The sequence below is a fragment of the Capra hircus genome, chromosome 21, assembly GCF_001704415.2.
Source record: "Capra hircus breed San Clemente chromosome 21, ASM170441v1, whole genome shotgun sequence".
Taxonomy (NCBI): Eukaryota; Metazoa; Chordata; class Mammalia; order Artiodactyla; family Bovidae; genus Capra; species Capra hircus.
In genome coordinates, this window is record NC_030828.1 from 20,227,871 (window position 1) to 20,255,837 (window position 27,967).

Here is a 27,967-nt window from a genome sequence, read left to right on the forward strand (position 1 = left end):
ACTGAGCAGCTGAGCACAAACAGGGGCCCACCTTAATCCAGGTTGATCTCATCTCAAAATCCACCATCACCCTGGAGAAGGAAATGGCAACCCACTCCAGTACTCGTGCCTGAAAAATCCCATGGAAGAAGCCTGGTAGGCTACAGTCCAGGGGGTTGCAAAAGAGTCCGACGCGACTGAGCGATGTCACTTTCCCAATCATTTGACCTGAGCTAGTTTGGGCAACAGCGGTCCAGATCCGGGTCTCTCCCTGCTGCGGTCTGGGCTTGGGTTCCCGGAGCAGCCTCGATCACACAGAAGCGACTGCAGGACCCTCGCCCCCTAGAACTCCGGTCGTGTCATCAGGGGAAGGGGCCCGGCCCAGAACCCCCAAAACCTGGTCCTCGGCTGGGCCTCATACCGGGCGAGACTGCCCGCGGGACCTCGAGGACTCCAGATCTCCTCACCCGCACTCAGCCTCCCGCGCCGCCGCCGCTCCCGTGTCCTCGGGGGGCGTGCCGGGCTGGGCTGGGCCGGCTCCGCAGGGGGAGAGAGGCTGGGGCGCAGATCAGCTGAAATCAAAGCCGCCGCTCCCCGCCCCGCCACGCCGCGCCCCTGCTGAGCAGCCGCGCACCTCCTCCTTTGTCACAATGTTTTTCAATCCGGTGAAGCAAACTGTCCAATTAGAGCTGGGGCCTCCGGCTTCCATCTTTGCCGACGTTTAATTAACATGCTCCTCTTGGCAGCTGCTGACAAGTTCCAGAAACAGGTTGTAAAGGCTTTTTGTCTTTACCCAGCATGGAAAATGAGGGGTGTTACATCGCCGGAACATGAATAGGTTGCATTTCAGCTCCTCCTCCCCTCCGCCTCCTCCGCCTCCTCCCCCTCCTCCGGCTAGGGGAAAGAAGGCCCGAGTGTGTGTGTGTGTGTGTGTCTGTACGTGTGAACTGTGTGAGGGGGGCGGGGAGGGCGGACTGAGAGGCAGGAGAGACCTTCTCCACCCCTTCCCTTCGCCCCTTCTGCTTGGAGTCTCTGCTCCACAAAGGATCTGGAATCTACTTCTTATTCTCCAGCTGGCACACTGTCGCCTCACCTCCTTGTTACCCATGCCAAACCTGGCCACGTTGATTCTCATCTCTGGTCTCTGCTCAAGCTATTGGCCAGCCTTCTGGTGAACTCCTATTCAACCTCCAAAGCCCTGCACAGGTGGCCCACTTTGGTAAGCCCCCGGAGCTCTGAAGGCCTGTTGGAGTTCAAGGTAGATTCTGGATGTCAGGTGGATCCCCCAGCTACACTGTGAGCCCCCAGGGGGCTGGAGCTGTGTGTTACTCTGACCCGGGTGGTGGCAGGCCTTAATAACTGGTGGGAAGATCTGAATGGCTGCAAGGTTCTCCCAGTGCGGATGGAGAGCAGGGCTGGCGTGGCAGGGAGGAAGGTGGGAAGGGTTGGGGGAGGGGGAATTGACCACAAAAGCCCTATCTCCCTACCCCCTCACCCTGCCTGAGTGCCCGGTCACATGGAGGGCACATGGGCATGGTCTCACGCAATGGGTGTTTCTGGGGGGTGGTTGGATGTGAATGAAGTAACGAGGGGTCTTGGGGAAAGAGCCCAGTCTAAAAGCTGAGCTCTGTTAGGGGGCACTCCAGGCTGAGCCGACTCCAGCACCCCAAATTCTTCTTCTTGAGCCTGGGATGGTTTTCCCTGCAATGTTCGTGGCAGCTGGGGGCTCAGGACTGAGTCTGGATGTTTCTTGGGTCTTATGCTTCCCTGGTGGCTCAGTGGTAAAGAATCCACCTGCAATGCAGGAGATCCAGGTTTGATCCCTGGGTCAGGAAGGTCAACTGGAGAAGGGAATGACAACTCACTCCAGTATTCTTGCCTGGAGAACCCCATGCACAGAGGCTATAGTCCGTGGGGTCGCAAAGAATCAGATATGACCGAGCAACTCACACCCCCTCAAACTGGCCCTGTTGGAGAATTCACACCCATTCCACAAAGAACACCAGGCATGTTTATTCACGGAGGCCACCATCTGCACAGCACAGAGAGGTCTGGGGGATTCAGAGAGTATGGAAGACACTGGCTTACAGGCAGGCAGTGGATGGAAGAGGTCAGCAGACGCCGGCTGGCAGCTATGTTGTCTCCTAGGAGGACTCGGGTCCACCCTAGCCCCCAGCCCCAATCCTGCCTATTTTTCTCAGGATGTGACCGCCAAGAGCCCCAGTAGCAGGCCTCTTGCAGCTGGAACCTCGCTTGGATGCCCACTTTGTCTACATCTCCTCCTCCATTCTCAGGCAGGCCTCCTGGGATGAAGGTGGAGGGGGAGATGGAGGCGCCCTGGACCAGGCCAGCAGGAGGGGTGCACTCGCCTTGCTCTTGTGTTTCCAGCTTGGTCAGCCCTGGCTCCTTGGGGAGCACCAGGACAATCTGTGGAGCCTGCAGGGAGATAGCCAAGAGCAGCGGGCCACTGCCAAGTCCTGCCCAAAGCCCCTCGGGCACCTTTTCCTTTCCTGGACGAGATGGGCAGCATCAGAAGCAGCTGGTCACAGTCTCGCTTTTCCCTTCCCTTAATCCCTAGCAACCTCTCCTGCCACATCACTCAGCCTTTTGTCCCAGAACAGTTATTTGCAAACTCTGGTCTCCAAGGAGGTCAAATAGCTATGGCAAGAGCAATGATAGTGACCTGGAAAGACCCCAGTTCCTCCACGTGTGCTGTGTTGGCTTTGAAGCACCTGAACCGCTCTGAGCCTTAATTTCCTGATCTATTAAAAAAGCCTCCCAGGTGGCACAGCAGTAAAGAATCCACCTACCAATGCAGGAGATTCAAGAGACCCAGATTCTCTCCCTGGGTTGGAAAGATCTGCTGGAGGAGGAAATGGCAACCCACTCTAGTATTCTTGCCTGTGAAATCCCAAGGATACTGGAGCCTTGTGGACTACAGTTCAGGGGGTTGCAGAGTCAGACATGACTGAGCATGAACGCACGCAGGCATTAAAAAGAGGGAAGCTGGGATTTCCCTGGAAGTCCAGTGGTCAAGACTTCACCTCCAAATACAGGGGGTGCAAGTTCAACTCCTGGTGGGGGAGCTAAGATCCCACATGCCTTGTGGCCAAAATAAAACAAAACATAAAACAGAAGCAACATTTATTGTAATAAATTCAATAAAGACTTTTAGAAAAATGATCCACATCAAAGAAAAAAAAATCTTGATAAAAGAAAAGTGGGAAATAATTGCACTTGTAGCGATCTCTAAGGTGTCAGGTGCAAAAGGCATGAAAAAGGGCTTGGTGCATCTCACAGAGGGAGCAAGGAAATGTTAGTAGATGAAAAAAAAAAAAAAGGAAGGAGAATGAGAAGGAAAGAAAGAAGGTTCTTGCCCGAGTTGATCAACTGAATAGAGCCAGCCCTGTCATTTCCACTTTTATAAATGAGGAAATTGAGGCTCAGTCTCTGGGGTGAAGAGATCCTCAAAGTCAGGTAGGCAGTAAGCGGCAAAGCCATGTGTGCTCCCAGGTCACTTTCCATATATTCTTTCCAGTCCAGAATGCCTTCCACAGATTCCTGTGTCTGTCCAGTCTGTCCAGGATGGTCTGACACCAAATGCCTCTCCCACCAACCCCAGCATGAGGCTGGCAGGTAGAAGCTCAGATCCTCAGTTCTTGATGCTTGCTTTCTGCCCCTTTGCTGGTGGCATCTGATTCCCAGAGCTGGGCCCCCAAGGACAAGCCAAACCCATGCTCACCTGCTTCTCTCTTGCCCCGGGAGTTTAAGGTTCTGGGGGCTTGATGCTGGAGTCCTCAGAATGGAGGGCAGTGCTTTTCGGCTCCCTGGGTATCTGCAGAGAGAGGAGGCGGCTCTGAGGGCCCTGCCCCAGGTAGGGAGGTGTGGCCGGTGGAACTAGAACAGCCTGGGCAAGGCCAGGAGCAGCGAACGGTGTGTGGTGGGCGCCACCTTGTGATCACCGTGCAGTTTGCATGCTGTGAAGCAGGGCAATCCTTCACACACGTCCTGCTCCTAGTTCAGTTAGCCACTGTCCTGGGTGCTTGGGCACTGCAAGGCCAAGCAGGACACAGTCCTTGCCCCACTAGAGCAAAGGAAAGGGGTCCAAGAGAAGTGCACAGTGACAGTATGAGTTGTACATGCACGCAAGAGGCTGATAACCCAGCCTGGGGGGATTCCAATTGTGCCAAACGCACTTCTGAAAGAGGAATAGTAATGCACCAGGTAAGAGGCAGCTTGGCAAGCTCCCTGAACGCCACGCTGGCCCAAGAGTGAGGCTGGGGTGGGGAGTGGGGATGTAGGGGCAGCCACAAGTGGATTGGTAGATGGGAGTATGGGTGGGAGAGATCAGCCCAGCCTTGGCCTCAAGGCTTAGATTTGATCCTAAAGATGCCCTCACCTGTGCTCCTGGGGGACATCTGCCTCACCTCTGTCCTCTGGGAAGTCACCTCATCTCCCAGGTAAACTGCGAGAGGCCAGAGGCCATGAGAATGGCCTGATGGTGGCCTCCTTCCAATGGCATGGGATTGTGTGGCTTGAAACTGACCACTGCTGATAATACAGCACAGAGAAGGTGTGAACTTAGAATAAGTTATGAAGATCAAAGTTCCATGGACAGAGGAGCCTGGCAGGCTACACGGAGTCACAAAAGAGTCGGACACACCTGAGCGACTGAAACAACAGCAATGTAAATGATCAAAACAGAACCAAGAGGGAATCCCAGGGGTCCAGGGGTTAGAACTTGGCACGCGCACTGCTGTGGGTGCCTGGGTTCAATCCCTAATGAGAAAACTAGAATCCCATAGAAAAGGAAGAAGAAAAAAATGAAACCAAGAGTGAACAGCTATGTATGGGAATGGACACATTTTTTTTAGTTCATTTCATTAACCTTAAACTTTTTTGGGCTCCAAAATCACTGCAGATGGTGACTGCAGCCATGAAATTAAAAGACGCTTACTCCTTGGAAGAAAAGTTATGACCAACCTAGATAGTACATTCAAAAGCGAAGACATTACTTTGCTGACTAAGGTCCATCTAGTCAAGGCTATGGTTTTTCCTGTGGTCATGTATGGATGTGAGAGTTGGACTGTGAAGAAGGCTGAGCACTGAAGAATTGATGCTTTTGAACTGTGGTGTTGGAGAAGACTCTTGAGAGTCCCTTGGACTGCAAGGAGATCCAACCAGTCCATTCTGAAGGAGATCAGCCCGGGGATTTCTTTGGAAGGAATGATGCTAAAGCTGAAACTCCAGTACTTTGCCCACCTCATGCCAAGAGTTGACTCATTGGAAAAGACTCTGATGCTGGGAGGGATTGGGGGCAGGAGGAAAAGGGGACGACAGAGGATGAGATGGCTGGATAGCATCACGGACTCGATGGACGTGAGTCTGAGTGAACTCCGGGAGATGGTGATGGACAGGGAGGCCTGGTGTGCTGTGATTCATGGGGTCGCAAAGAGTCGGACACGATTGAGCGACTGAACTGAACTGAACTGAAACCTGTGTGGTTTCTAACTGTGGTGTCTGAAATAATTTACGTTCCCACTTAAAATATAAAATGAAAATAATTATGCTGCTAAAAAATAAAGTTTATTCATAATGTAATAACACAAAACAGTTCTTACGATAGAGAAAGAGCAGGATATGAAATCAAGTATAATATCAGCTATTTAAGAAAAGTCCATGTAGATTTAAAAAGGAGGGGCTGGAAGGAAATATACCCAAAATATTAATAGTGCTTGAATGAGGGTGATGGAATTTCTATTTATCTCTATTTCCAGATTTTCTTTAATGAGCTTCTATTCATGTTATAATTTTAAACATAATTTAAAGAGAGAAAATTTAAAAGGCTTATTAGTTATGTATATAATATTGGTTTTCAGTGGATATTAGTTAAGATTATCCTGAAAACTTCTGGTATGATTTTAAAAATACAGAGCCAGCTAATTATTAAAGATGCAAATTAAAACCACAATGAGCCATCACCTCACACCTGTCAGGATGGCTGTCATCAAAAAATCTACAGGGAGACCTGGGTTCTACCCCTGGGTTGGGAAGATCCCCTGGAGGAGGGCATGGCAACCTACTCCAGTATTGTTGCCTGGAGAATCCCCACGGACAGAGGAGCTTGGTGGGTTACAGTCCATGGGGTCGCAAAGAGTCAGACCCAACTGAGCAATTAAGCACACAACAAATGTTGGTGAGGGCGTGAGAAAAGTGAACCCATGTACAGTGTTGGTGGGAATGTAAATTGATGCAGCCACTATGGAAAACAGGATAGAGGTTCCTTAAAAAACTAAAAATAGAACTGCTGTATGATCCGTCAATTCCACTAGTGGATATATAGCCGATGAAAATGGAAATACTAATTTGAAAGGATATTTGCATGCCGATGTACACAGGAACATTATTTACAAGAGCCAAGGTATGGAAACAACCTAAGCACCCAACAACAGATAAACGGAAAAGGAAGATGTGGTGTATATATAGATGTGCAGTGGACTATTGCTCAGCTCTAAAAAAGAATGAAGTTCTGCCACGTGCAACAAAATAGATGGACATAGAGGGTGCTTAGCGAAATAAACCAAAGACAAAATATGTTATCACTTCTATATAGACTCTAAAAAATATTTATTTTTTAGAAGGAATGAATATAACAGAAAAGAGACAGACTCACTGATATGGAGAATAAACTAGAGGTTACCAGTAGGGAGAAGGAAGGAGGGAGGGTCAAAGTGGGGTAAGAGATTAAGAGGTACAAGCAAACAACTATGTATGAAATCAACAAGCTACAGGGATATATTGTACAGCACAGGGAAATATGGCTGTTATTTTATAGTAATTTTAAATAGAGTGTAATCTATTAAAATGTTGAATCACTATGCTGTACACCTGAAGTTAATTTAATACTGCAAATGAACCATACTTTAATCATAAAACAAACAGCCAAAAGAAGGAACATGTTGGGCAGACCCTTGTCCCAGGGGCCACAGACACAGGCTAGGTCTCTGCCCTTGTCATGAGGGGGAAGGCTGGGAGACAAGAAGGACCCTGTGTTTCATTCCCCATCTCCTAACACAGGCAAATACCTGTCATGATGATTCATGGGGAGGAAGGCCACCCTGAAGTCACAGAAAGCCCGGATTATGGCACATTTTTAAAGAAGCTGAGTTCTGTGACATTCTACTACTTTCAGCTTCTAGAACAATGTTTCTCAAGTTAGATTTTGTACCAACGCTGTTCTAGAGGCTGCTCTAGAGGCTTAGGGGAGTGTCAGTACAAGATCACCTGGGAGCTAGTTCCCATGCAGAGTCCAGCTGGGCTAACGCCTGGGAAACTGAGTTTTTACCAGGTCACCAGGTGCTTCTTATGGCTACAGAAGCTGAAGACTGCATTGTGATTCTTAACCCAGGCCGTATATTAGATTCACCTGGCAAATTTTAAATACAGTGCTAATATCCAGGCCCCACACAAGACCAGCGAACGTCAAGTCTCTGGAGACTGAGGCCTGGGAAGTTTCTAAAGACCCCCAGATGATTCCAGTGTGCATGCGAGGGCCCAACCACTGGTCTTAGGTGGTTGGTTCACAGGTGAGTTTTTCATCAGAATCATGTGGAGGGCTTATAGACAGAGGGCTGGGCCCTGCCCCTTGAGCTTTGAAATCAGGAGGTCTGGGTGGCACTTGAGAATTTATATTTCTCACAAGTTCCCAGATGCTGCTGCTGCTGCTGTTCTAGGGAGCATTATACTTTGGGAAGTACTGCTCTAGAATGAGGGCTTCCAAGGTGGTTCAGCAGTAAAAGAACCCACCAGCCATTGCAGGAGAGGCAGGAGACGTGGGTTTGATCCCGGGGTTGGGAAGATTTCCCTGGAGAAGGAAATGGCTACCCACCCCAGTATTCTTGCCTGGGAAATCCCATGGACAGAGGAGCTTGGCAGGCTATAGCCCATAGCACCGCAAGGAGTTGGACATGACTGAGCATGCACACATGCTCAGAATGAAGCCTTTAACCCCTCAGGGGACAGCCTCCTGGATAAAGGAGTAGAGGACGCAAGCTCCGTCCCCCAGCCCTCAGCTTCCGGCTTCCCAGGCTCCAGCCCAGCTGATGGGGTCCAGGGAGAGGAGCCGCGGGGCAAGTCAGCAGAACTCACCTCCCAGTAGACTGCATCCTCAAAGCAGTTCTCATCAGGCGCTTGTCCCCAGAATGGTAATCTCAGAATGACCCCTAAAGGAAGTTGGAGGTCCCAGAGGTCAAGAATGACTTCTCTGCCTACCCAGACCTTCCCCTCAACTGGAAAAATCCCCCCGGTCTCAGAGCCATCAGTGCAGAGACAAAGGGCTCCTGGGGGCTCCAGGTGACCTCTGGCACACACTCTTGGGTCCCCCAACCACAGGGCCCCACCTTTTCTGGCATGGTCACCCCCACTCACCTACGATGATGCCGCCCACCAGGGCCATGGCCAGTGACACAAAGAGCCCGGCAGCCTGGAACCTGCCCTGCGTGTTTGGGCTCCAGTTTAACTTGGATCTTTCAATGCCAAAGGCATAGGCAAGCCTGGGGTAGAGACAGGGAGCAGGTCAGGATCCCTCGGAGAGGCCAAGTGACTACCCGCTGTCACACCACACGCATGAGTGGACACGAAGGCTCAATAAACTCTGGGCCTCAGCCTTTCCATCTGCAGAATGGGGGCACTAAAAAGATCAGATGGTCTCTAAGATTCTTATGGAAGGGCAGAGGTTGAGGAGAGAGGCCCATGAAATAGTGGTCTGGAGTGGGTGAGAAAGGGGACAGAGATAGTCTTGGACCCTAGAGGAATAGTAGGAAGGAGGAATGGAGAAGGAAAGAGGGAGCTCAACCTCCTTACACTGCCTCCATTCTTACCCTTCCTCCCCATACAGATCAATGTTGGCGATGCTTGCCGTCACTGCACCCGCAATACCGCCTATGATGCCAGGAATGCCGTGCAGGTTGTGAACACCACACGTGTCCTGGATGCGCAGCCGGGACTCCAGGAATGGCTGGAAACAGGGGGATGAGTGTTGGTCAGGCAGGGGGCTGTGGCAGGCTGTGGGGAGTCCAGGATTCTGGAAGCCCCAAATACACAGAGACCCAGCCCCCACCCTCTCCCTAGAGACTGCCCACTCCCTGCCCCCGCCCCCCAACCCAGTCCCTGGCCCTGGAGCTCTCACCGTCAGGTACACAAAACCCAGGGTGGAGACGATGCCGCAGATGAAGCCGATGATGAGGGAGCCGAAAGGCAGGACCATCAGCTCGGCAACGGTGCCCAGGCCCACTCCTCCGGCGAGCGTCGCGTTCTGGATGTGCACCTGGGCAGGGCAGGCAGAGCAGGCGGGAACTCAGTCCTCTCCCAGAGTAGCGTCCTGGAGGAGCTGACCTAGGGCCCAAGTTGATCTCCTGTGCGTGGGGGGCCACCTGGGAGCCAGAGATGGCTCCCGTGCCTCAGCCAGGAGACTGCAGAGGACTCCAGCCGAGCCCAGGCTTGGGACAGCCGCCCCTGTGCTGTCTGTGCAGCTGCCACGCTCACCAGCGCTCGGGGCACCCTCTGCGCGCATGTGTGCCTGTGTCCGTGGGCTCCTTCAGCCCACCCGCACGTCCCCTTCGGAGCTGGGTGCCCAGACACGAAGGCGTGCCCAGGTTCGTGTGTCTGATGCCCTCTGTATGCACGTGTGCTGGCATCAGAATCTGCGTGCCTACAGGAGCACCGGCTGACTCTCTGAGGACCTACCTGTGCCATGGACCACGGTGCTGGCTTGCGAGGAATATGTTGCATCTCCACAACAAGCCCAGGAGGTGAGTACAGTTACCTTTTCATGTTTTCAGGTGAGGAAATTAAGGCACGGGGGAGGTTCATGGACTTGTCGAAGACCACACGGCCAGCCAAGGGCAGAAAAGTGTCTTGATCCAGATCCATGTGGAGCCAGAGCCCCTGACCTTCGTCCTCTCCCATGTCCCTCCCTGCATGTGCCCACATGAGTGTGTCTGATTCTCTCCCCCCGGGGCCTGTGTCCCCATCTCTCTGTACAGTGACTGTCCAATGCATCCTGGGGCTCAAGGCTGTGTCCCGGAATAACACACACTCCTGGCAGCATCTTGGCACATAGGTGCCTGGGTCTAAAAGCTAGTGTCAGAGTATTAAATGTTGGGACTTCGCGGATGGTCCAGTGGTTAAGAATCCACCTTCCAATGCAGGGGACACAGGTTTGATCCCTGGCTGGAGAACTAAGATCCCACATGCCTCCGAGTAACTAAGTCTGAGCACTGAACTGAAGACCCAGTGCAATCAAAAATAAATAAAAAGAATATCAGAGAGAGAGGTGGTCTTCTTTCTATAGAAAAATCTACCAACACCCATTACTCCCCCAGGAATGGCAGGAACACATGTCCCAGTGGCGTGATATGAAGGGCACTGGGCAACACGGCAGCCCCACAGGCGTCCCAAGTGTTTTGAAGGGGTTCTGTTTTGAGCGTGTGGAGGGGGCAGGTAGGGGCAGAGCTAGGAAGGCTGGGGGCCAGAAGCTGGTTTTCTGGGGGGTTGCTCAGTCCAGAACTAATGACAGCACCCAGGTTGTGGGGAGAGGAGGATGAGAAGGAGCACGGGCAGCCGGCATGATAGAACCTTCATGAATCTGGTTCTGGGCTCTGCCTAAAGCCAGCTGTGTCATCTGGACAAATCATTTCTCTCGGGGCCTCAGTTTCTTCATCTGCAAGATGGGTGCAATAATCCTTATGCTGCCTGCTTCACTGAGTTGTTGGCAGGGCGTGGTGATCAGTGCCCACTGGGCACAGGCAGTTGTGGCCACAGCTTCCCCCAAGGTTCCCCCAGCAGCACCCCACTCACCATGTCCAGCTTGCCTTTTCTATGCAGGGCGCTGGACAGAGCCACTGAGGTGAGCACGCAGGCTGCTAAGGAGCAGTAGGTGTTGATGACCGCTCGGTGCTGAGCATCTCCGTGATTGGATATAGCCGAGTTGAAGCTGGGCCAGTACATCCACAGGAAGAGGGTGCCTGGCCATTCCGGACAGGGCCAGTGGAATCGGGAGAAGGGGTATTAGATGGGCCTGACGGAGCTTGGACAGACATTCTGTCCTTTAGCTCCAGAGATATCAAGTGACTCACACACCCCAGCCATTTCCCTCCCCTGGAATTTTATTTGTGCTGGGGGCTCATCTTGGAAGGCCCTCCCTGGGTTACTCACTGCCTAATGCTATCTTAGTCTTCCACTCCGCCCCAGGAAATCTACCCTGACCCCACAACTTGGTGAAATGCCTCCCACCCTGCTTCCCAGGCACCTTAAGGGAGAATCTTTTTCTCCACTGTAGGGAGATAATCAAGTTGCTTGGCCATCTGTTCTACCACCCTGCAAGGAGCTCCTTGAAGGCAGGGCTGGGTTTTAAGAGACCAGAGAAGGTAGCTGGTATGTGTTCTCTGGAATGAATGGACACAGGAAATAGGCACATACACCTTGCTGAGATCAAGGATGGACGCATTTCCTGGTTATCACTGTGTCTGCCCTGGGGCATTCAAGGGAACACGCAGGATGAGTGACAGACTTCTTCCAGCCCCATGGGGAAAAGGGACAAGTAACTGGGATCCTTGAAATATCTATAGGCAACCCCTCCCTGCCCATTCTCCAAAGGGAACTGGCAGCCACCCACCAGACCATGTGGGGATGAGGTATGATCACTGCAGCCTGAAATGCTTGTGGTGACCCTCACCCACCACGGTAGCACAGCAGCCGTTGGTCATCATGGGGGCCCCCTCAGTCACTATGGAAGCTCTCACCGATCATAGCAAAGAGGTCCGAGTAGTACGTAGAACTCTGCCTCTCCTTGCTGTGGTGTAGGTTAGGACGGTAGAGAATCCAGGCCACTGTGAGCCCAAAGTAGGCTCCAAATGCATGGATGGTCATGGAGCCCCCCGAATCCTTCACCTGGTGGACGGATACAAGGGTACTGTCAGGGTCTGACCCTCCTCTCCCTCCCTCCTCTGACACTTTCCCACCCCCACCTCCCCACACACAGACAGAGGTGCAGCTGTCTCCAAGGAGGTATAGGCTACAGAAGGAAGCCCAGGGCCCTAGCAGACCCATCAACTGGGAAGGGGAGGAAGTGGGGATCCCCTCCTCAACTATACTTCAGTGAAAATTAAAGTGGGGAACTTCCCTGGTGGTTAAGAATCCGCCTGCCAGTACAGGAGAAATGGGTTCAATTCCTGGTCCGGGAAGATCCCATATGCCACGGGGAAACTAAGCCCATGCACCACAGCTACTGAGTCTGTGCTCTAGGGCTCGTGCTGCACAAGAGAAGCCACCACAATGAGAAGCTCATACATTGCAACGAAGAGTAGCGCCTGCTCTCTGCAACTAAAGAAAAGCCTGCACAGCAGTGACGGCCCAGTACAGCCCAAATAAATTAACAACAAAAAGGAAATCATAGACCTGCTTCTTCCCTTTAGATGGGAAACCCAACCAGAGAGGTAAGCGTGTCATCCAATGTCACAGGGCTAGTTGTTGAACTGTTGACATACCTCTTTCCTGACTCCCAGCCTGGCAGGTGCCTCTACTAGCTGTGTGACCTTGGGGGAGCCCCTTACCCTCTTTGAGTCTCAGTTTTCTCATCTGTAATGTAATGTGATGTAATGTAATGGGAGTAATAACTGGGCCTGGCTCAGAAAGAAGGACTGAATGAGATGACCCACGTGAAGCATTCAGAGCAGGGCCCAGGCAAGGGCAAGTGCTCCTTAATTATCAGCGGTGATTACTGTGTTTCAACTTGGCTGCAGGAAAGACTCAAACACTGTCATGCATTTGAGGGAATTTCTGCAGCAGATCAGAGAGGGGTTTTGAGGGTCAAAGAAGCCTTCTCTGCCTCTAAACTCACACCCAAGGTACTACTTCTCAGCCAATTTCAGATCTCATCTATTGACTCCCCTGTGTACCCCCTCACCTAGCCTAGCTTCTTTCTCTCTACCCACCCCAACCAGTCTCCAAGGCTGGTTTAGTCACCTTTTTTATAAATTGCTTATGATCCACTTTCTTCTCTTTGTCCTAGGCCAGAGCCAGTCCCATTACTTCTCACCAGGGTGACTAACACAGCCTCTTGACTCTCTGCCTCCAACCGTTCTCTTCACCGCAGCCAAAGTGACACTTCCATAGCATGTATTTGACCATGCCCCTCTCCTGCCTGGAACTTTCCATAGCTCCCTATTGCCCTCATGGTAAAGTTGAGACTCTTTAACACAGCCTGTGAAAGTCTTGATGATCCATGCTCCTTCCTCCCCTCCCTAGCACCCCACCCCCATTCCCTCTGCCTCAAATACCTTTGCTCATTCCTTTGCCTGATTATCTACTTGACTTCTGGCTTTAACAACTCTTCCTCCAGGAAGCCTCCCTGGCTTGCCATATGCTGGCTCAGGTCCTCCTCCCCTTCCCTCAGGGCACCTAGCCCTGGAACTCCATCCTTGTCTCACTGTCTGGTCACTGTCTATTTGCTTCCTGGCCCCCTCACGAGGTTGTGAGTTCCTTAGAATCGAAACAAAGATCCTGCTCACTCCTGTATCGCGCTGCCTGGAGCACTGCCTGACATGTAAATCCAAAACTTACTCCCTTGACAAATACTTCTCAATAATTTATTAGGCATTGGGCCAGGTGCCAGGAATAGAGGTAGTCTCCAAACAGATAAGGTTTCACCCTTATTTTCCCTTAAGGATAAATGCTCTGAAGAAAATTAGCCAAGGGTAGTGACTAGGAGGAGGTAAGGGAGAGGGCAACACTGGTAGGAGAACCTGGGCGGGCCTCTCTGAAGAGGTGAGACTGCAGCTGAGACCTCAGTAATGAAAAGGAGCAGGAAGATGAGCACTCCAGGCAAAGGGAGCAGTAAGTGCAAAGGCCCTGAGGTGGAACCAAGCTTGGGTACTTGAAAAGCAGACCGCAGGATACAGTCAAATCACAGAAAGATGGGGAGAGAGTAGATGATAAGCTTAGAGAAAAGGTTGAGGCCAGAACATGTAGGGCCTTAACACAAGTTTAGATTTGATTTGAAGTGAAATTTAAAAAAAAAAAACAAACAAACAGGGTTTTAATCAGAGGAATAGTCTTATATGCATTATTAACAGGTCCCCACAGCTGCTGGTGGAGATTAGCTAGCTTGAGGTGGTGGGTCGGGCAAGGATGAAGACAGGGAGGGACTTCCCTGCTGGTCCAGCGGTTAAGACTCTGTGCTTCCACTGCAGGGGGCACAGGTTCAATCCCTGGTAAGGGAACTAAGGTCCCACATGCCACCTGGAATGGCCAAAAAAAAAAAAAAAAAGGATGATGACAGGGAGATGAGTCAGGAAGAAGGAATATGATAGTGCGGTATCTGAAAACAATGACAAAATGAGTGACCGAATGTAGGGTGGTCTGAAAGCAAAACCCCTGGGGGTGAGACTTCCCTGACAGTCCCAAGATTCACATTAACACTGTGCTTCCACTGCAAGGGCGTGGGTTCAATCCCTAGTTGGGGAACTAAGATCCTGCATTTGGCACAGCACAGAAAAAAATAAGAATGGAAATCATGTGCTCAAAATAGTTAAACAAAAACGGCTGAATTCCAGATGATACTGAGGAACCACTGTGCAAGTCCTGATCACCCTGCTTCTGAGAAATTCTATGTTAAAAAAAAAAAAAACAAACCCGTGAGGGTTTCTAGGCAGAGTCCAAATATAGAGAAGTTGGAGAATGAGAAAGGGATGGGGTTCCTGAATAATCCCTACTCCTGCAAATATGCCAAAGAGGTGTCTAAACAAGAGTCAGAGGCCTAAGATGCTCTTTACCTTGGCCAGTGAATTAGTCAACCTCAGGGGGCATCATTTCTGCCATAGAGGTCCATGGGAATGGCACCCCCAGAGTTCTGCATTGTGCAATGTGTGCAACTGCACATGTCTGCTTTGGCCACTCCCCTGGGAACCTTCCTTACAGAGGTGCCCCCTCAGTATACTGGGTCATTTTCTTGGCAGAGCAATCTGGGAATGTGTGTGTGCAAGACGATGTGCAGGAACATCCCATTCGTTCCCTCTGATATGCCAGATGGAGAAAGGAGGAAGAAAACCAACATGCGAGGAACCTCTGCTCTGTCTGGTTGCTGGACTGATGTACCAGGTGGATGCTCAATATATGTCATTCTCCTGCTTTACAGCTGGGGAAGCTGAGACTCAGAAGATTAAGTGACTGGTCAAACTTGAATTGAATCCAGCTGGCTTGTCTCCCCAGTCTTTTCTTTCTCTGTCACCTTCCTGTCCCCCCAAGTGTCCCTTCCACCGCCATCCCTGTTCTGAGCTCTGCTCACCTCTAACAGGTTGAGGAGAATGTACTCATTTATTGAGAAGAGGGTCACTTGGAAGAGAGTCATGATGAGGAGCTGGACAGGGCTGACTTTGCCCAGAACTGCACCAAAGGCCACACAGACAGAGCCCACGCAGAAGTCCGCATTGATGAGGCTGTGGGGAGACAGGACAGGGGAGGGGCTGAGGCCACAGCAAGAAGTGGCACTCAAGCTCTGGGGCTGAATCTGAACTTTGGTCACCTGTGGGTTTGGGCTTGTGGTCTAACTTTGCTGAGCCTCAGTTTCACCATCTGTGGTAATGGGCACATAGCATCTTAGAGCTACTCTAAGAATGCAAAGAAATAGCCTGCGAAGTATCCAGCACAGCAGTGGCACATACTAGATGCCACCACACCCTTCCTTTGAGGGCCTATCTCAGGCCCCACCCTCTTCCTTGCAGGCATCTTGTACTCAAGGCACCCAAGCACTCAAGGCTGCTGTTGTTGAACATCATCCGGTCCGTATTTGGGACCTTGTCCTACCCTTCATTTTCTACCTGCCCTTCCAAAACCTCTTCTCACCCACCACCTCTTCAGGAAGCTTTCCCCAATACCTCTAACCAGATGTGGTCTCTGCCTCCAAATCCTTATCTCTACACACACTTCTCCTGCTGGCTACCAGGGCCTTGCTTGGGTTTGAGTCATCATGACCTCCTCTTCACCTTACCTGGGAGAGAGGATCTATGTCCAGGGAAGAAGGAAGGACCTTCCTGCAGGCAGTAGGGAGCTGGGGGTTGGGTGGAGAGAGCGGACAGGAAGGCCAACAGAGAGAATGCAGGCCAAGGAGCTTGCAGGCCCTCCTAAAGTCTGGACCCTGAAAACCCAGCCAGATAGCAGAGGCATACCATGTGGTGAGAGGGGATCTGGATTCCATCCATGTGCCCGCTGTGCCTAACCCAGGTCTCCTTGGGCCCTGCCAGCAGCAAAGGTATCCTGGAGTCCAAGGCAGACTCTCAGTGTGGCCTCCAAGTCATGAGCGTTGTCAACCAGGGTCCTCATTAAGACAGCAGCGGCTACTGCTTCCTTGAGGCAGTCACAGCCACAGGAGCCCCCTCCCCCATACTCGTGTGTGTGTGTGTGTGTGTGTATGTGTGTGTGTGAGTGTGTGTGTATGTGTGTGTGTGAGTGTGTGTGTGTGTGAATCAGGAAGTGAGAAGTAAGAAGCCAGCCGATGGTAGGGACAGAGTGTGGAGTGGCGGCAGGGCACTGTCTCCGCAGGGTCCCTCCCCAGACGAAGGATGTCCACTGGAATGTCTCTTCACTACCAGCCTTGCTCATTGCCGCATCCCCTGGGCCTGGCTGAATACACGATGACAGGTGCTACGTGCCAGGCACGTCAATGCTTGTTCAGTGCAGCACAGGCCCTCCTGTATCACACCTGGACCCATGGAACAGGTACCATTATTAGCCACGTCATAAAGATGGGAAATGGAGACTTAGAGAGGCAGAGTTATTTGCCCAAATTACCATAACTCAGCCGGAAGACCACCTGGCAGCGATCACCCCCTAGGAAGGAGTGAGAGGGAGCGCACAGAAGCCCACGCCTGGGCCCTCGGCCCCTGGGAAATGGATATCCGCATGTCACATATCAGGCAAGGCCCGAGAATGGAGGCCGAGGAGCACACAGGTCCTCCTCGAGTCTGGGGAACAACCCTGGAGGGACAGGTGGGATCTGGGACTCTTCAGCAGGGGCAGGACAGAAGCTAGGAGAAGGATCCTCAGGTGAGGTCTAAGGGGCCACATGTTCATCTCAGCCCTGGGCACCAGAAATCGGCTCCAGCTAAGTTGCTGCAAATCGTTTCCCCCAAAACCAAGTTGCCAAAACTCAAGTTGTCAAGTGACTAACTTGTTAAATAACTGGTTCAAAAAATTTAACCCAAAAAAAAAAAAATTTAACCCACAAAAGTTTACAATAATTTCCTTTGAACATTTAAAAAAGCTCCATACTTCTGTTTTGCATTTAGCCATAGCTATTTTGCTGTGGTGGCCAATTAAATATATCACAGGCACTTTTATACTTTGGGTCTATGGCTTTGGGAATGAGAATTTCTTGTGTATCTTATACAGTAGAGTGATATGCATGGATGTCATAGATTTATATACAAAAAGACCAATTTCTTGGTTCTGAAACATTTTCCACCTAGTTGACTATTTTTCCTGTTTCTCTTAATTCATGGATTCATTAATTGGCTCAAATGAATTAATATTTTGCAAATATTTGGCATATGTTTAAATTTCAGGCCCCTGGCCTGTGATATCTGATTGGTGCCTTGTATGTGACAACAGGGATTTGTACTTTAAATGTAGTTTTGGGGAGGGAGGTTCAAGAGGGAAGGGGCATAAGTATACCTATGGCTGATTTATGTGATGTGCAGTAGACACCAACACAATATTGTAAAGAAATTATTCTCCAATTAAAAACAGATGTTTAAAAGAACGTGGTTTTGTACCAATTTGCCTCTAAACCCTTTCTGTGGATTTGGTTTTCCAAGCATGTTAATGAGTGCTTGTTTTTATACACCAACGGCAACTTTCTCAAGTTATGAAATGTACTTTTCTTTAGCCAAATGTCATATGTCTACAGAAATTGAAGACAATCTAACTGGACTTAAAGAAGAGCCTTCAATAAACCAAACCTTGACTAAAAAGGGAAGGGAGGGGGAAAATCTCCCAAAGGCTGTTGATTTTGTACCATGCAACGGAAACTGTGGTCAGTTTCTTAAGTTTCCCTGGCTGGAGAGTTTGATAAATGAGTCATTCAGTGAGATGACTGCTTGGCAAGCTGGTTTTTGGCATGTTGGCAAATTTACTGTATAACCTGGTGGAGGTGTTGAGGGAAGAAGCATGCTAAGGCTCCTAGGAGGCCTCTTCAGACAGAGGGAGGGGCTGAGCTCCCTGATAGAAGGGAATGTAGTACTTGTCAGACCAAAAGATTGTCACAGACAAGTGATGAGGATGGAGGTGAGAAGAGATAGGGATCAGGGGCCCCCTCGGAGGCTGAGGCAGGAGGGACTTCGGCCCTAGGACTCCGCACAGACCTCACAGCTCTTTGCTCTGTTCCGTGGGTGAGGACACAGGCAACTGGATTCCCCATTCAATATTCCCTCTACAGCGAACCTAAGGAGGCTGCTTCAGGCAGTCCCACACTCCTTCCGCTCACCTGCCACCCGCTCCCTCCCCTCCATGGGTCCTATGGCCTGAGGTCTCCCAGGGCAAATTTTGATGTTTGCCCTGAGATGTCAGAGCAGAGTCCGGACTTGGACCCTGGGGAAAGGCCTTGCATCCCTGCAGCCTGTGTCTTAGGAGGAAGGAAACCCTCCAATAGCACTTGGTTACCATGAGAACTCCCACCCTGGAGACTCACTGATCAGGAAGTGAGTGAGTGAGTGAATGAGTGAGTGTGTGTGTGTGTTGGGGGTGGCGGGGTGTATGTTGCAGGGCCCCTGGGTACCCTGGCTGGATGACGAAGACCCAGCTCACAGTCCAAAGACTCTGGGCCACGCCCCCGGGCCCCGCCTCCCGCACGGGCCCCGCCTCCCGCACGGGCCCCGCCTCCCGCACGGGCCCCGCCTCCCGCACGGGCCCCGCCTCCCGCACGGGCCCCGCCTCCCGCACGGGCCCCGCCTCCCGCACGGGCCCCGCCTCCCGCACGGGCCCCGCCTCCCGCACGGGCCCCGCCTCCCGCACGGGCCCCGCCTCCCGCACGGGCCCCGCCCCCTGCTCCCCGCCCCCGGCCCGAGCCGCGCTCACTTCTCTAGGTTCACCAGAATGTAGCGTCCGTCAAAGGATTGAAGCCAGCCCTGCATGAGCAGCGCCCACTGGATGCCGAAGGCCGCTAGCAGAAAGTTGAAGCCCACGGAGCTGTAGCCGTAGCGCTGCAGGAAGGTCATGAGGAACCCGAAGCCCACGAAGATCATCACGTGCACGTCCTGGAAGCCTGTGGGGAGAACACAGCCCAGAGTCCCGGTGGCCGAGAGAAGCTCCCCGCTGCAGCCCTGCGTCTGGGCCAGCGCGGTCCGCGGCTGAGCCTGTGTCTGTTCCGCCACTGGCCGGGCCTGAGCCACCCTCCAACCTCCATCCCGCCACCCCTACATCTGGATCCTGAGGCTCCTGCAGTAATTATGACTCTGCTGTGGGTAGAAGAGCCACTACTACCCCATCACATCATAAGATACAAACTGCCATGTATACAACAGATAAACAACGAGGTCCTACTGTATAGCAAAAGGAACTGGAGTCAATATCCTACAATGAACCCTCGTGGAGAAGAATATGAAAACAATGTATTTATATATATGTATAACTGAATCACAGCTATATACCACAAACTAACAACATTGTATATCAACTGTACTTCAATTAGAAGAAAAAAAGCCTCTGGGGCGGACTGGGCTGGGGGGATGGAGGTGAGACCCCCACTTTAGATCACTTAGACCACTGGGTTTTAAGGCCAAGGAATGCCCTGTGGGGAGATGACAGCCCCCTTTCACTGCCCTCACCAAGGGCCTTACCTGCGCAATCCCATTCTTCTGCAGTGGAGAAGCTAGTCTCATTTGGCCTAGGAGTCCCTTGACTGGCCAAAATAATTAGGTACCATAACAAATGAAAATCATAAAAAGCAGGAACTTTAAAAAAAAAAAAGAGAGAGAGGGAGAGAGAGACCAGAGAGGGTTCTTGCTTACAACAGGATGCTGACAGCCCAACAGTTAAATGTGGAATGAGCACTGAAGTTGGAAAATCATAATTTTCACAATGAAGATTTCATCACTGGATGTTAAAATCCAGGGACAAACTTTGAGGAAGATCAAGGTATTTGCGTTGTCTTAAAGGAGTCTCCCCATAGATTGCTTATGAGTTGTAAAGGAGAGTGAAAAAACATCCGGTAACCATACAGTGGAGAAATTGGGCAACATCTTGATGGTGTGATCACAATTAATACCACCTGTGTGGGACACCCAGACCTTGTGCACCTTCAGGAAGATATTCTAAAAAGGACACATCACCTATGTAGTGCTCTGGCTGAGAAGGCACAGTCCCAATCTAATCACGAGGAAACACCAAACAAACAAAGGAACATGCTATTAGAAAGGGGTTGAAGCTGGACTCGAAAAATATCAGTGTCTTAAAAGATAAAGAAAGGCTGCCCTTGTGAACGTCTGTTATAGGACAGACACGTGCTAGGTGCTGTACCTACACAGGAATGTTCTAGGTTAAAGAGGCTAAAGAGACAGGTCAAATAAATCCAATACTTGACCCTAGACTGGATCCTGGATTTGGCTGGGGTAGGGAGTGGGCGTGGGTGCAGGGGAATGCCGCAAATGTTTGTATTGGGTCCACTGACAAAATTGTATAGGGACAGTATATTAAAGTAGTGTACAGTGTAAATTCATGAAGTTGATTACTGTGGTGATGGAAGAGAATGCCTCTATTCTTAGGAAACAGTGGAGTAATTAAGGCGGCCAGACCACAATATGTCTAACGGACTCTCAGTTCAGAGGAAAAGGAACTGTATGTACGTATTTGCTTTTATGTGGGAAAAGAGAGAGATGCTTAATGGGAGTTAAAAAGAGTATATAGTGTTCTTTGTACTATTTTTGTTTTAGCAACTCTTTGTAAATTTGAAATGATTTTCCCAATTAAAAAATTTTGAATAAAAGAGAACTGCAGGGCTCACCAAGCCTGGCCTGGCCCACCCGCCAGTCTCCTCCTTCTTCCTTTCCTTGGTCCTCCCTTCCCTCTGGTGCCCCAGCCGCATTGGCCTCCCTGGGCTCAGTCTCACTCTGGATCTTTGCCTGTGGTGATCCCTCCACATAGGACGCTGTTCCTGCAGAATGGCCAGCAACTTCTCTTCTTGTTTAGTCGCTCAGTCATGCCTGACTCTTTTCTTCTGTCCATGGGATTCTCCAGGCAAGAATACCGGAGTGGGTTACCATTTCCTTCTCTATTTCTTCTTGTGGATCTCAGCAAAAAGTCACCTCATCACAGAGGCCTTCCAGACCCCTGAGTTTCAACTTGGTTCACTCCCTCATGACACCTTCTTCTTTCATTTCTAGTTCTTACAACAATTTGTAGTTAGGTAGTTAGGTTTGTTTGTCTGGCCCACTAGACTTTAAAGCTCCAAGGAGTCAAATGGTGGTGGTGGTTTATTTGCTAAGTCATGTCCGACTCTCTGCGATCCCATGGACTGTAGCCTGCCAGGTTCCCCTGTCCATGGGATTTCCCAGGCAAGAATACTGGAGTGGGTTGCCATTTCCTTCTCCAGGGGATGTTCCCAACCCAGGGACCGAACCCGCATCTCCTGTACTGCAGGCGGATTCTTTACTGCTCACCCACCAGGGAAGCCCCAGGAGTCCAGGCCAAGCCTGTTTTGTTCATGCTGGTATTCTCCACTGCCTATAGGCATTCCCCGGGGTGGATGCTCCATAAATATCCCTGAAGGGATGAATGGATAATTACTGTTGTGATCTCAGGAGTGCCCAGATATGCCAGCTGAGCAGCAGCCAAGGGCCCCAGGTGGCACTTCACCATCAGGGAAGACGGCAGACCCTCTCCTGTCTGATGTCTCCTACCCACTGGGTAGATAGGCCCTGATGTCCACAGCAGCCCAGCGAGCCACAGTGCGGGCGGGCAGCGATGCTCAGGCTGTCCTTCCCCTCCCGTGTGTGAGACTGATTTTGTGTCGTTATCGTGTTTCATGGTCCATCGTGCTTCTGTTGTGGAGGAAACTGAGCTAACATGTGAAGCGCCATCCACGGTGTCATGATGACTCTTGGGAAGAAGCTGATGGGTGACAGACTGGGGAGAGAGGGGGGAGACACCTTCAGACCACAGTTACACGAAAGCAAATGCAGGCAAGGAGGAAGAGGTTGCTGGGGAGGGAGGGAGGTGCTGGGTCTAGGGCTGATCGCGGGAGTTTGAGATGACCCGTGACCCCGGGGGTGGGTGGTGTCGGCAAGCGTCAGGCGGGGTAGTGTGGGCACAGTGGAGCCTGGCCATTGGGGTTGGAGCTGGACTCTGAGGTCCAACAGACCTGCACACAGAGCTGGGAGTTGGAACGATGAGCCGGAGACAGGAGCCGAGGACTGGCCAGTGGAATTGAGCAGATTAGACAGGGACAGTGCTGGCAGGGAGGTGAGGGGAACCCCTGGGAAAAGGTAGCATCGCAGACTTCCATAGCTAGAAGCTCTTTGGAGGTGGGGGAAGCAGGTGGGCAGGGGCAGGGGCTCGGGCTCAAGAGACTGGAGGCGGCCTTCCTGGGGGCTGCCTTCAGTTCTCCCTGTGGCCTGGGACGAAAGAGCAGAGAGCGCACAGCTTCTCAGGGCTTCTCCCTGCCGGTCCCCACCTCGCCAGTTCTCTGTCCTTCTCTGTGACTCCCCAGCTGTCCTGACCTCTGTCTCTAACCCTTCTGTGGATGTCTGTTTCTTGTCCCCTAACCTCAGGCGCACAGACTCCAGCTTTGCTCTCTTTCCGCACCTTCCTTATCCGCTCTCTTACTCCCTTCTATCTCCTAAACTGGTCCTTACTGGAATACGAATGTTTTTCAGTCACTAAGTCGTGTCTGATTCTTTGTAACCCCATGGACTGCAGCACACCAGGCTTCCCTGTCCTTCACTGTCTCCAAGAGTTTGCTCACACTCATGTCCATTGAGTTGGTGATACCATCAAACCATCTCATCCTCTGTTGCCCCCTTCTCCTCCTGCCCTCAATCAGTCCCAGCATCAGGGTCTTTTCCAATGACCTGACTCTTAGCATTAGGAAGCCAAAGTATTGGAACTTCAGCTTCAGCATCAGTCCTTCCAATGAAGATTCACAGTTGATTTCCTTTAGGATCGACTGCCAAATGAGTTCGATGCTACTGAAAATGCTTTTAATAATAATGATCCAGAACTTCCCTGATGGTCCAGGGGCTGAGACTCTTCGCTCTCAATGCAGGGGTACTGGATTCGACCCCTGGTCAGGGAACTAGATCCCACATGCCACAACTAGGATCTGGGGCAGCCAAATAAATAAATAAATAATATATATATATATATATATATATTTTTTTTTTAATGGTCTGAAGGTCCAGATTGTATGACCTTTAGCAAGGACATAACCTCTTTGACCTCAAGTTTCTTTTTCTGTAAAATGAGGAATAGTAACAGAACTCAGAGGTGTCTGATACACATTTAATGTCACCCAATCAAAGCCCTGGGTATAAACATGATTCGTCAGCAATTGCTTGCTGTTGTTCAGTCGCTCAGTCGCTCGTGTCTGGCTCTTTGCGACCCTCTGGACTGCGGCACACCTGGCTTCCCTGTCCTTCACCATCTCCTGGAGCTTGCTCAAACTCCTGTCCATCGAGTCGGTGATGCCATCCAACCGTCTCATCCTGTTGTTCCCTTCTCCTCCTCAGCAATCGCTTAATTATATTAATTACTACTTCTCGTTTTCTCTTTCAAGACTGACCAGGTGCTTTGCATTGGGTTGGCGACTTGCTGGGGGTCAGCGGAAGTTGGTAAGGCAACGCCCTTCTTCCCCTACTTTCCCCAGCCTTATAGTGAGTGACTCAAGCAGCCAGGCAGAGTCCCTCCCGCGTGGGAGGTCCCTGAGGGGCAAGCATGGCTCCTGGGAGCCGCCACCAGGGGGCGCCAGTACACAGCTGTTCTGCGACCCCTTCCTGGCTCAGTCTCTTGGGCAGGTCTGAAGAAGGCCAAGTTTTGAAATTTTCTGAAATCTGAGGATCAAGTTTCCCATGCTGGTGGGCAACATCAGCTCTCTCTCCAACGCTTCTTCAGCCCTGCAGCAGCCTGGGGACAGGCTCTTCCCATGCTCTACAGCCCAGCCTAAACTGTTGCCTTTCAAATCCACTGGCCAGTCCCTCAATTCCCCAAGGCTCTGTGTCCACCTCTCCCACAACTCGGAGCTGGACACAGAACCATCCCATCACTGCAAAACCTCCTGGGGAGGTGGTTGAGGGAGTGGCAATGCCACAGAGACTGGGGGAAGCAGGTTTTGTGCAGTGTGAGGGCTTGGCCTCACCCCTGCCTATGCCACTGACCAGCTGGGAAAACCTCTAAGCTCCATCTCTAGCAACATAAAATAGAAACAAATACACTCCTTGTCTGACAGAGCAAGCAAAAAGTGATTGTGAGTGGGAAGAAGGTTTCTCTGGTGGCAGGTAAAGAATCTGCCTGCCAACATGGGAGACATGGGTTTGACCCCTGGGTTAGGAAGATCCTCTGGAGAAGGGAATGGCAACCCACTCCAGTAGTCTTGCCTGGAGAATCCCATGAACAGAAGAGCCTGGTAGGCTACAGTCCATGGGGTTGCAAAAGAGTTGGACGTGACTTAGTGACTGAACAACAAGTGGGGACAGCACAAAGGAATTTAAATGCTATAGTAGTTCACACTCATGTTCAAAGAGATATTCCTTGGCCACATCACTAAAGTGACGTGAAGTGAAAGTCGCTCAGTTGTGTCTGACTGTTTGCCACTCCATGGACTCATCCATGGAATTCTCCAGGCCAGAATACTGGAGTGGGTAGCCTTTCCCTTCTCCAGGGGATCTTCCCAACCCAGGGATCGAACCCAGGTCTCCCGCATTGCAGGTGGATTCTTTAGCAACTGAGCTATCAGGGAAGACACATCACTAAATGGATGCTAAGCCTGCACTTAAACACCTTCAGCAATAGCACCAGTCCCTTCTGAGGAAGCTTGATACCAGCTTACTGTCCTCTGGTTTCATGTCATGAGACATGTCCTCCTGGCTACCCATTATCTTCAATCTTCCAAGAGTTCCTGTGCATTAAATAACATTCCCACTTCATAGAAGAGCATACTGAGACTCAGTGTGATTAGAGAGGTGGCTTAATCTATTTTGGGTTTCCCTGGTGGGTCAGATGGTAAAGAAGCTGCCTGCAATGCAGGAGACCTGGATTCAATCCCTGGGTTGAGAAGATCCCCTGGAAAAGGAAATGGCAACCCACTCCAGTATTCTCGCCTGGAGAATCCCATGGGCAGAGGAGTCTGGTGGGCCACAGTCCATCGATCACAAAAAGTCAGACACAATTGAGTGACTAACACTTTCACTTTACTCCATTTCAAGTGATGGGCCCATATCTGTTTACTTCCAAAGTCAACTGCCAGGTTACACTGCCCTCTGCTTGAGGAATGCACAAATCTGAGGTTTAGTTCCCAGGAGCACAGGGTGAAACTTGCCACCTCAGTTTTATGAACCAGACCTTCAGGTGTTTGAAACTGTGGCATCCTCAGCCTTTCTCCCTCTGTTTTCCCGGGAAGCTTCGAGAGCCCAGGCTCTGATGGCTTCTCCTTAGACCAACCTCCCCAGACACTGCCCAGAGAATCAGCCCAGGAGGAAGCTCGTGTTCAGCAGCTTGGGCTTTCAGGGGACTGCCAGGACGGGTCCCCAGCTGCTTCTGTGCCTGCTATTTACCAAGGGGCCCATGCCCCGGGAGCCGTATTCAGGCACCCCTGGGCCCCAGCTTGAGCCAGCTGGAGCTAGACTTCTCTGAAAACTGAGATGCCCAAAGGACTCCTCTAATCCTCTGGGCAGGAATGAAGCCTGCACAGGTGTTGACAGCATGGAACCAAGAACCCAGAAAGTACCTAAAGGGACTGCCCTCACTCCACCCCCCTGGGAACTGCCTTGAGGCCCGGGAACCCAAGCTTGGGGCCATACCTACGTTCCAACTCCGAGTCACAGCCACCAATAGGGAAGGAGAAGAGGGGAAAGGTGAGATGAAAGGGAGGAGAGCAGTCCAGGAGGGTGGGTTCAGGTCCCTGGAGCTCCTACGCTGGCTCACTAGGTTTCTGGATGAGTGACTTTTGCAAGACATGTCCCCTCTCTGGCCTCAGTTTCCTGGTCTGTGAAATGGGAGTCACAACATTGCCAACAGTCATGTACAGATGTGAGAGTTGGACCATAAAGAAGGCTGAGTGCCAAAGAATTGATGCTTTCAAACTGTGGTGCTGGAGGAGACTCTTGAGAGTCCCTTGGACAGCAAGGAGATCAGACTAATCAATCCTAAATAAAGGAAATCAATCCTGAATATTCACTGGAAGGACTAATGCTGGAGCTGAAGCTCCAATACTTTGGTCCCCTGATGCTAAGAGCCAAGGTATTGGAAAAGACCCTGATGCTGAGAAAGATGGATGGCAGGAGGAGAAGAGGGTGACAGAGGATGAGATGGTTGGATGGCATCACCGACTCAATGGACATGAGTTTGAGCAGACTCTGGGAGATGGTGAAGGACAGGGAAGCCTGGCGTGCTGCAGCCCATGGGGTTGCAAAGAGTCAGACATGACTGAGCAACTGAACAACAACAAGTCGTGGAGGGAAGATCAGTTTGCATAGGTGACTGTCGGAGATGAACTTTAGGGTCCCTTCTGAAACTAACAGTCCATGACTATGTGAGTACCAACAGTTAGAAAGAGACTGTCATTTGCTGTTGGCAGATGGTGTGGAAAGCTAGAAAGCACAAGGGCATGAAGAGTCCTGGGCTGGGAGTCCAGAGGTTGGGTCAACCCAAGTAACCTTGCCCCAGTTCTTCTAACTGCTGAGTCCTAGGGCCTCTGCATTTCGTACTCATCTAGTAATTGCTGCATTATGAAGTGAGGACTCCATGCCCAGCACAGTGCCAGAACTTTATGTGCCATGTCTCATGCCAGCCTCACCCCACTCCTGTAGGGTAGGTCCCATTATTATCCCCATTTGACAGATGAGGAAATCGAGTCTGTGTATTGTTGACATTTGCCTACAGGTTACCCACCTGGCTGAGGGCAGAGCCGTGATACAGGTGAGGTGTGGTGACTCTATGGACAAGCTGTTAATCACCGCACCTCGGATGCCAGAGAATTCAGGGGCGTTTCTCTCCCTCTCCAAGCCAAATCATGGTTGTGCTGTGGTGCTCCACGCCAGCAGGGCTGGTAGGCCAATGAGCCACCCCTGCAGCCCTTGACGTTGGAACTACTCTGTTAAGGTGGAGAGTTTGGGCACAGCTGGACAGGAGAGCTAAGGTCACCCACTGGCTGGGGTCTCCTGAAGACATCAAGAAGGGCTCTCTGAAGGGAGGTTGGACACCTGGAGGGAGCTCTCTTCGTGAGTTTTCACGAGTTGAAAGGAATCTGGGCAGCCTGGCCATTTCTGGAGCTTAACTTCCAGACACTGGGAAGTCTCCATAGTGGGGAGCCTAAGAGCGGCGGGGCAGGGGGCTGGGGGCGGCATTTCCTCCTGCAGCTCCAGCCGGAGGCCAGGCAGGACCCTCCGCCTGGGGGGAAGGGGACCCGCAAAGTGGACCTGCAAGGTGGCGGGACTTACTCGGGTAGCGATAGTAGAATTCGTTTTCCAAGTCAGTGGACAAGTTCTTGATCACCTTCTCCTCCAACCAGTGGGGATCGGCATCCATTTCGTAGCGCACGAACACGCCGAAGAGGGCTATCAGGGCCACCTCGAGGAGCAGGCAGACGATCGGCAGCCGCCAGCGGAGATTGGTGTTCCAGATCATGCTGCAGGGGGCGCCTGGCCGGGGCGGGCAGCCGGCAGTTCGGAGGCTTGAAGGCAGGACCGCCTTATAAGACCTGGGGCAGGGGCGGGGCGGGGCGGCCGAG

The 27,967-nt window shown here is 51.4% G+C and overlaps 1 protein-coding gene across 2 annotated transcripts; it reads right to left on the reverse strand.

Annotated features, from left to right (window-relative positions):
• RHCG (Rh family C glycoprotein) lies at positions 1,972 to 27,967 on the reverse strand. 2 transcript variants are annotated; one of them, XM_018066553.1, is made up of 11 exons: positions 27,678 to 27,967; positions 19,108 to 19,294; positions 15,323 to 15,473; positions 11,781 to 11,928; positions 10,837 to 11,003; positions 9,167 to 9,304; positions 8,859 to 8,995; positions 8,407 to 8,531; positions 8,128 to 8,201; positions 3,722 to 3,814; positions 1,972 to 2,415 (listed from the first exon to the last, which is right to left on the reverse strand). In XM_018066553.1, the coding sequence occupies exons 1-10, from the start codon at positions 27,862 to 27,864 to the stop codon at positions 3,746 to 3,748; spliced, it is 1,383 nt and encodes a 460-aa protein (XP_017922042.1). In that variant the 5' UTR covers positions 27,865 to 27,967; the 3' UTR covers positions 1,972 to 2,415; positions 3,722 to 3,745. The 2 variants fall into 2 exon arrangements, with proteins under 2 accessions (XP_017922042.1, XP_017922041.1); XM_018066552.1 differs by lacking the exon at positions 1,972 to 2,415 and having other exon boundaries at positions 3,680 to 3,814.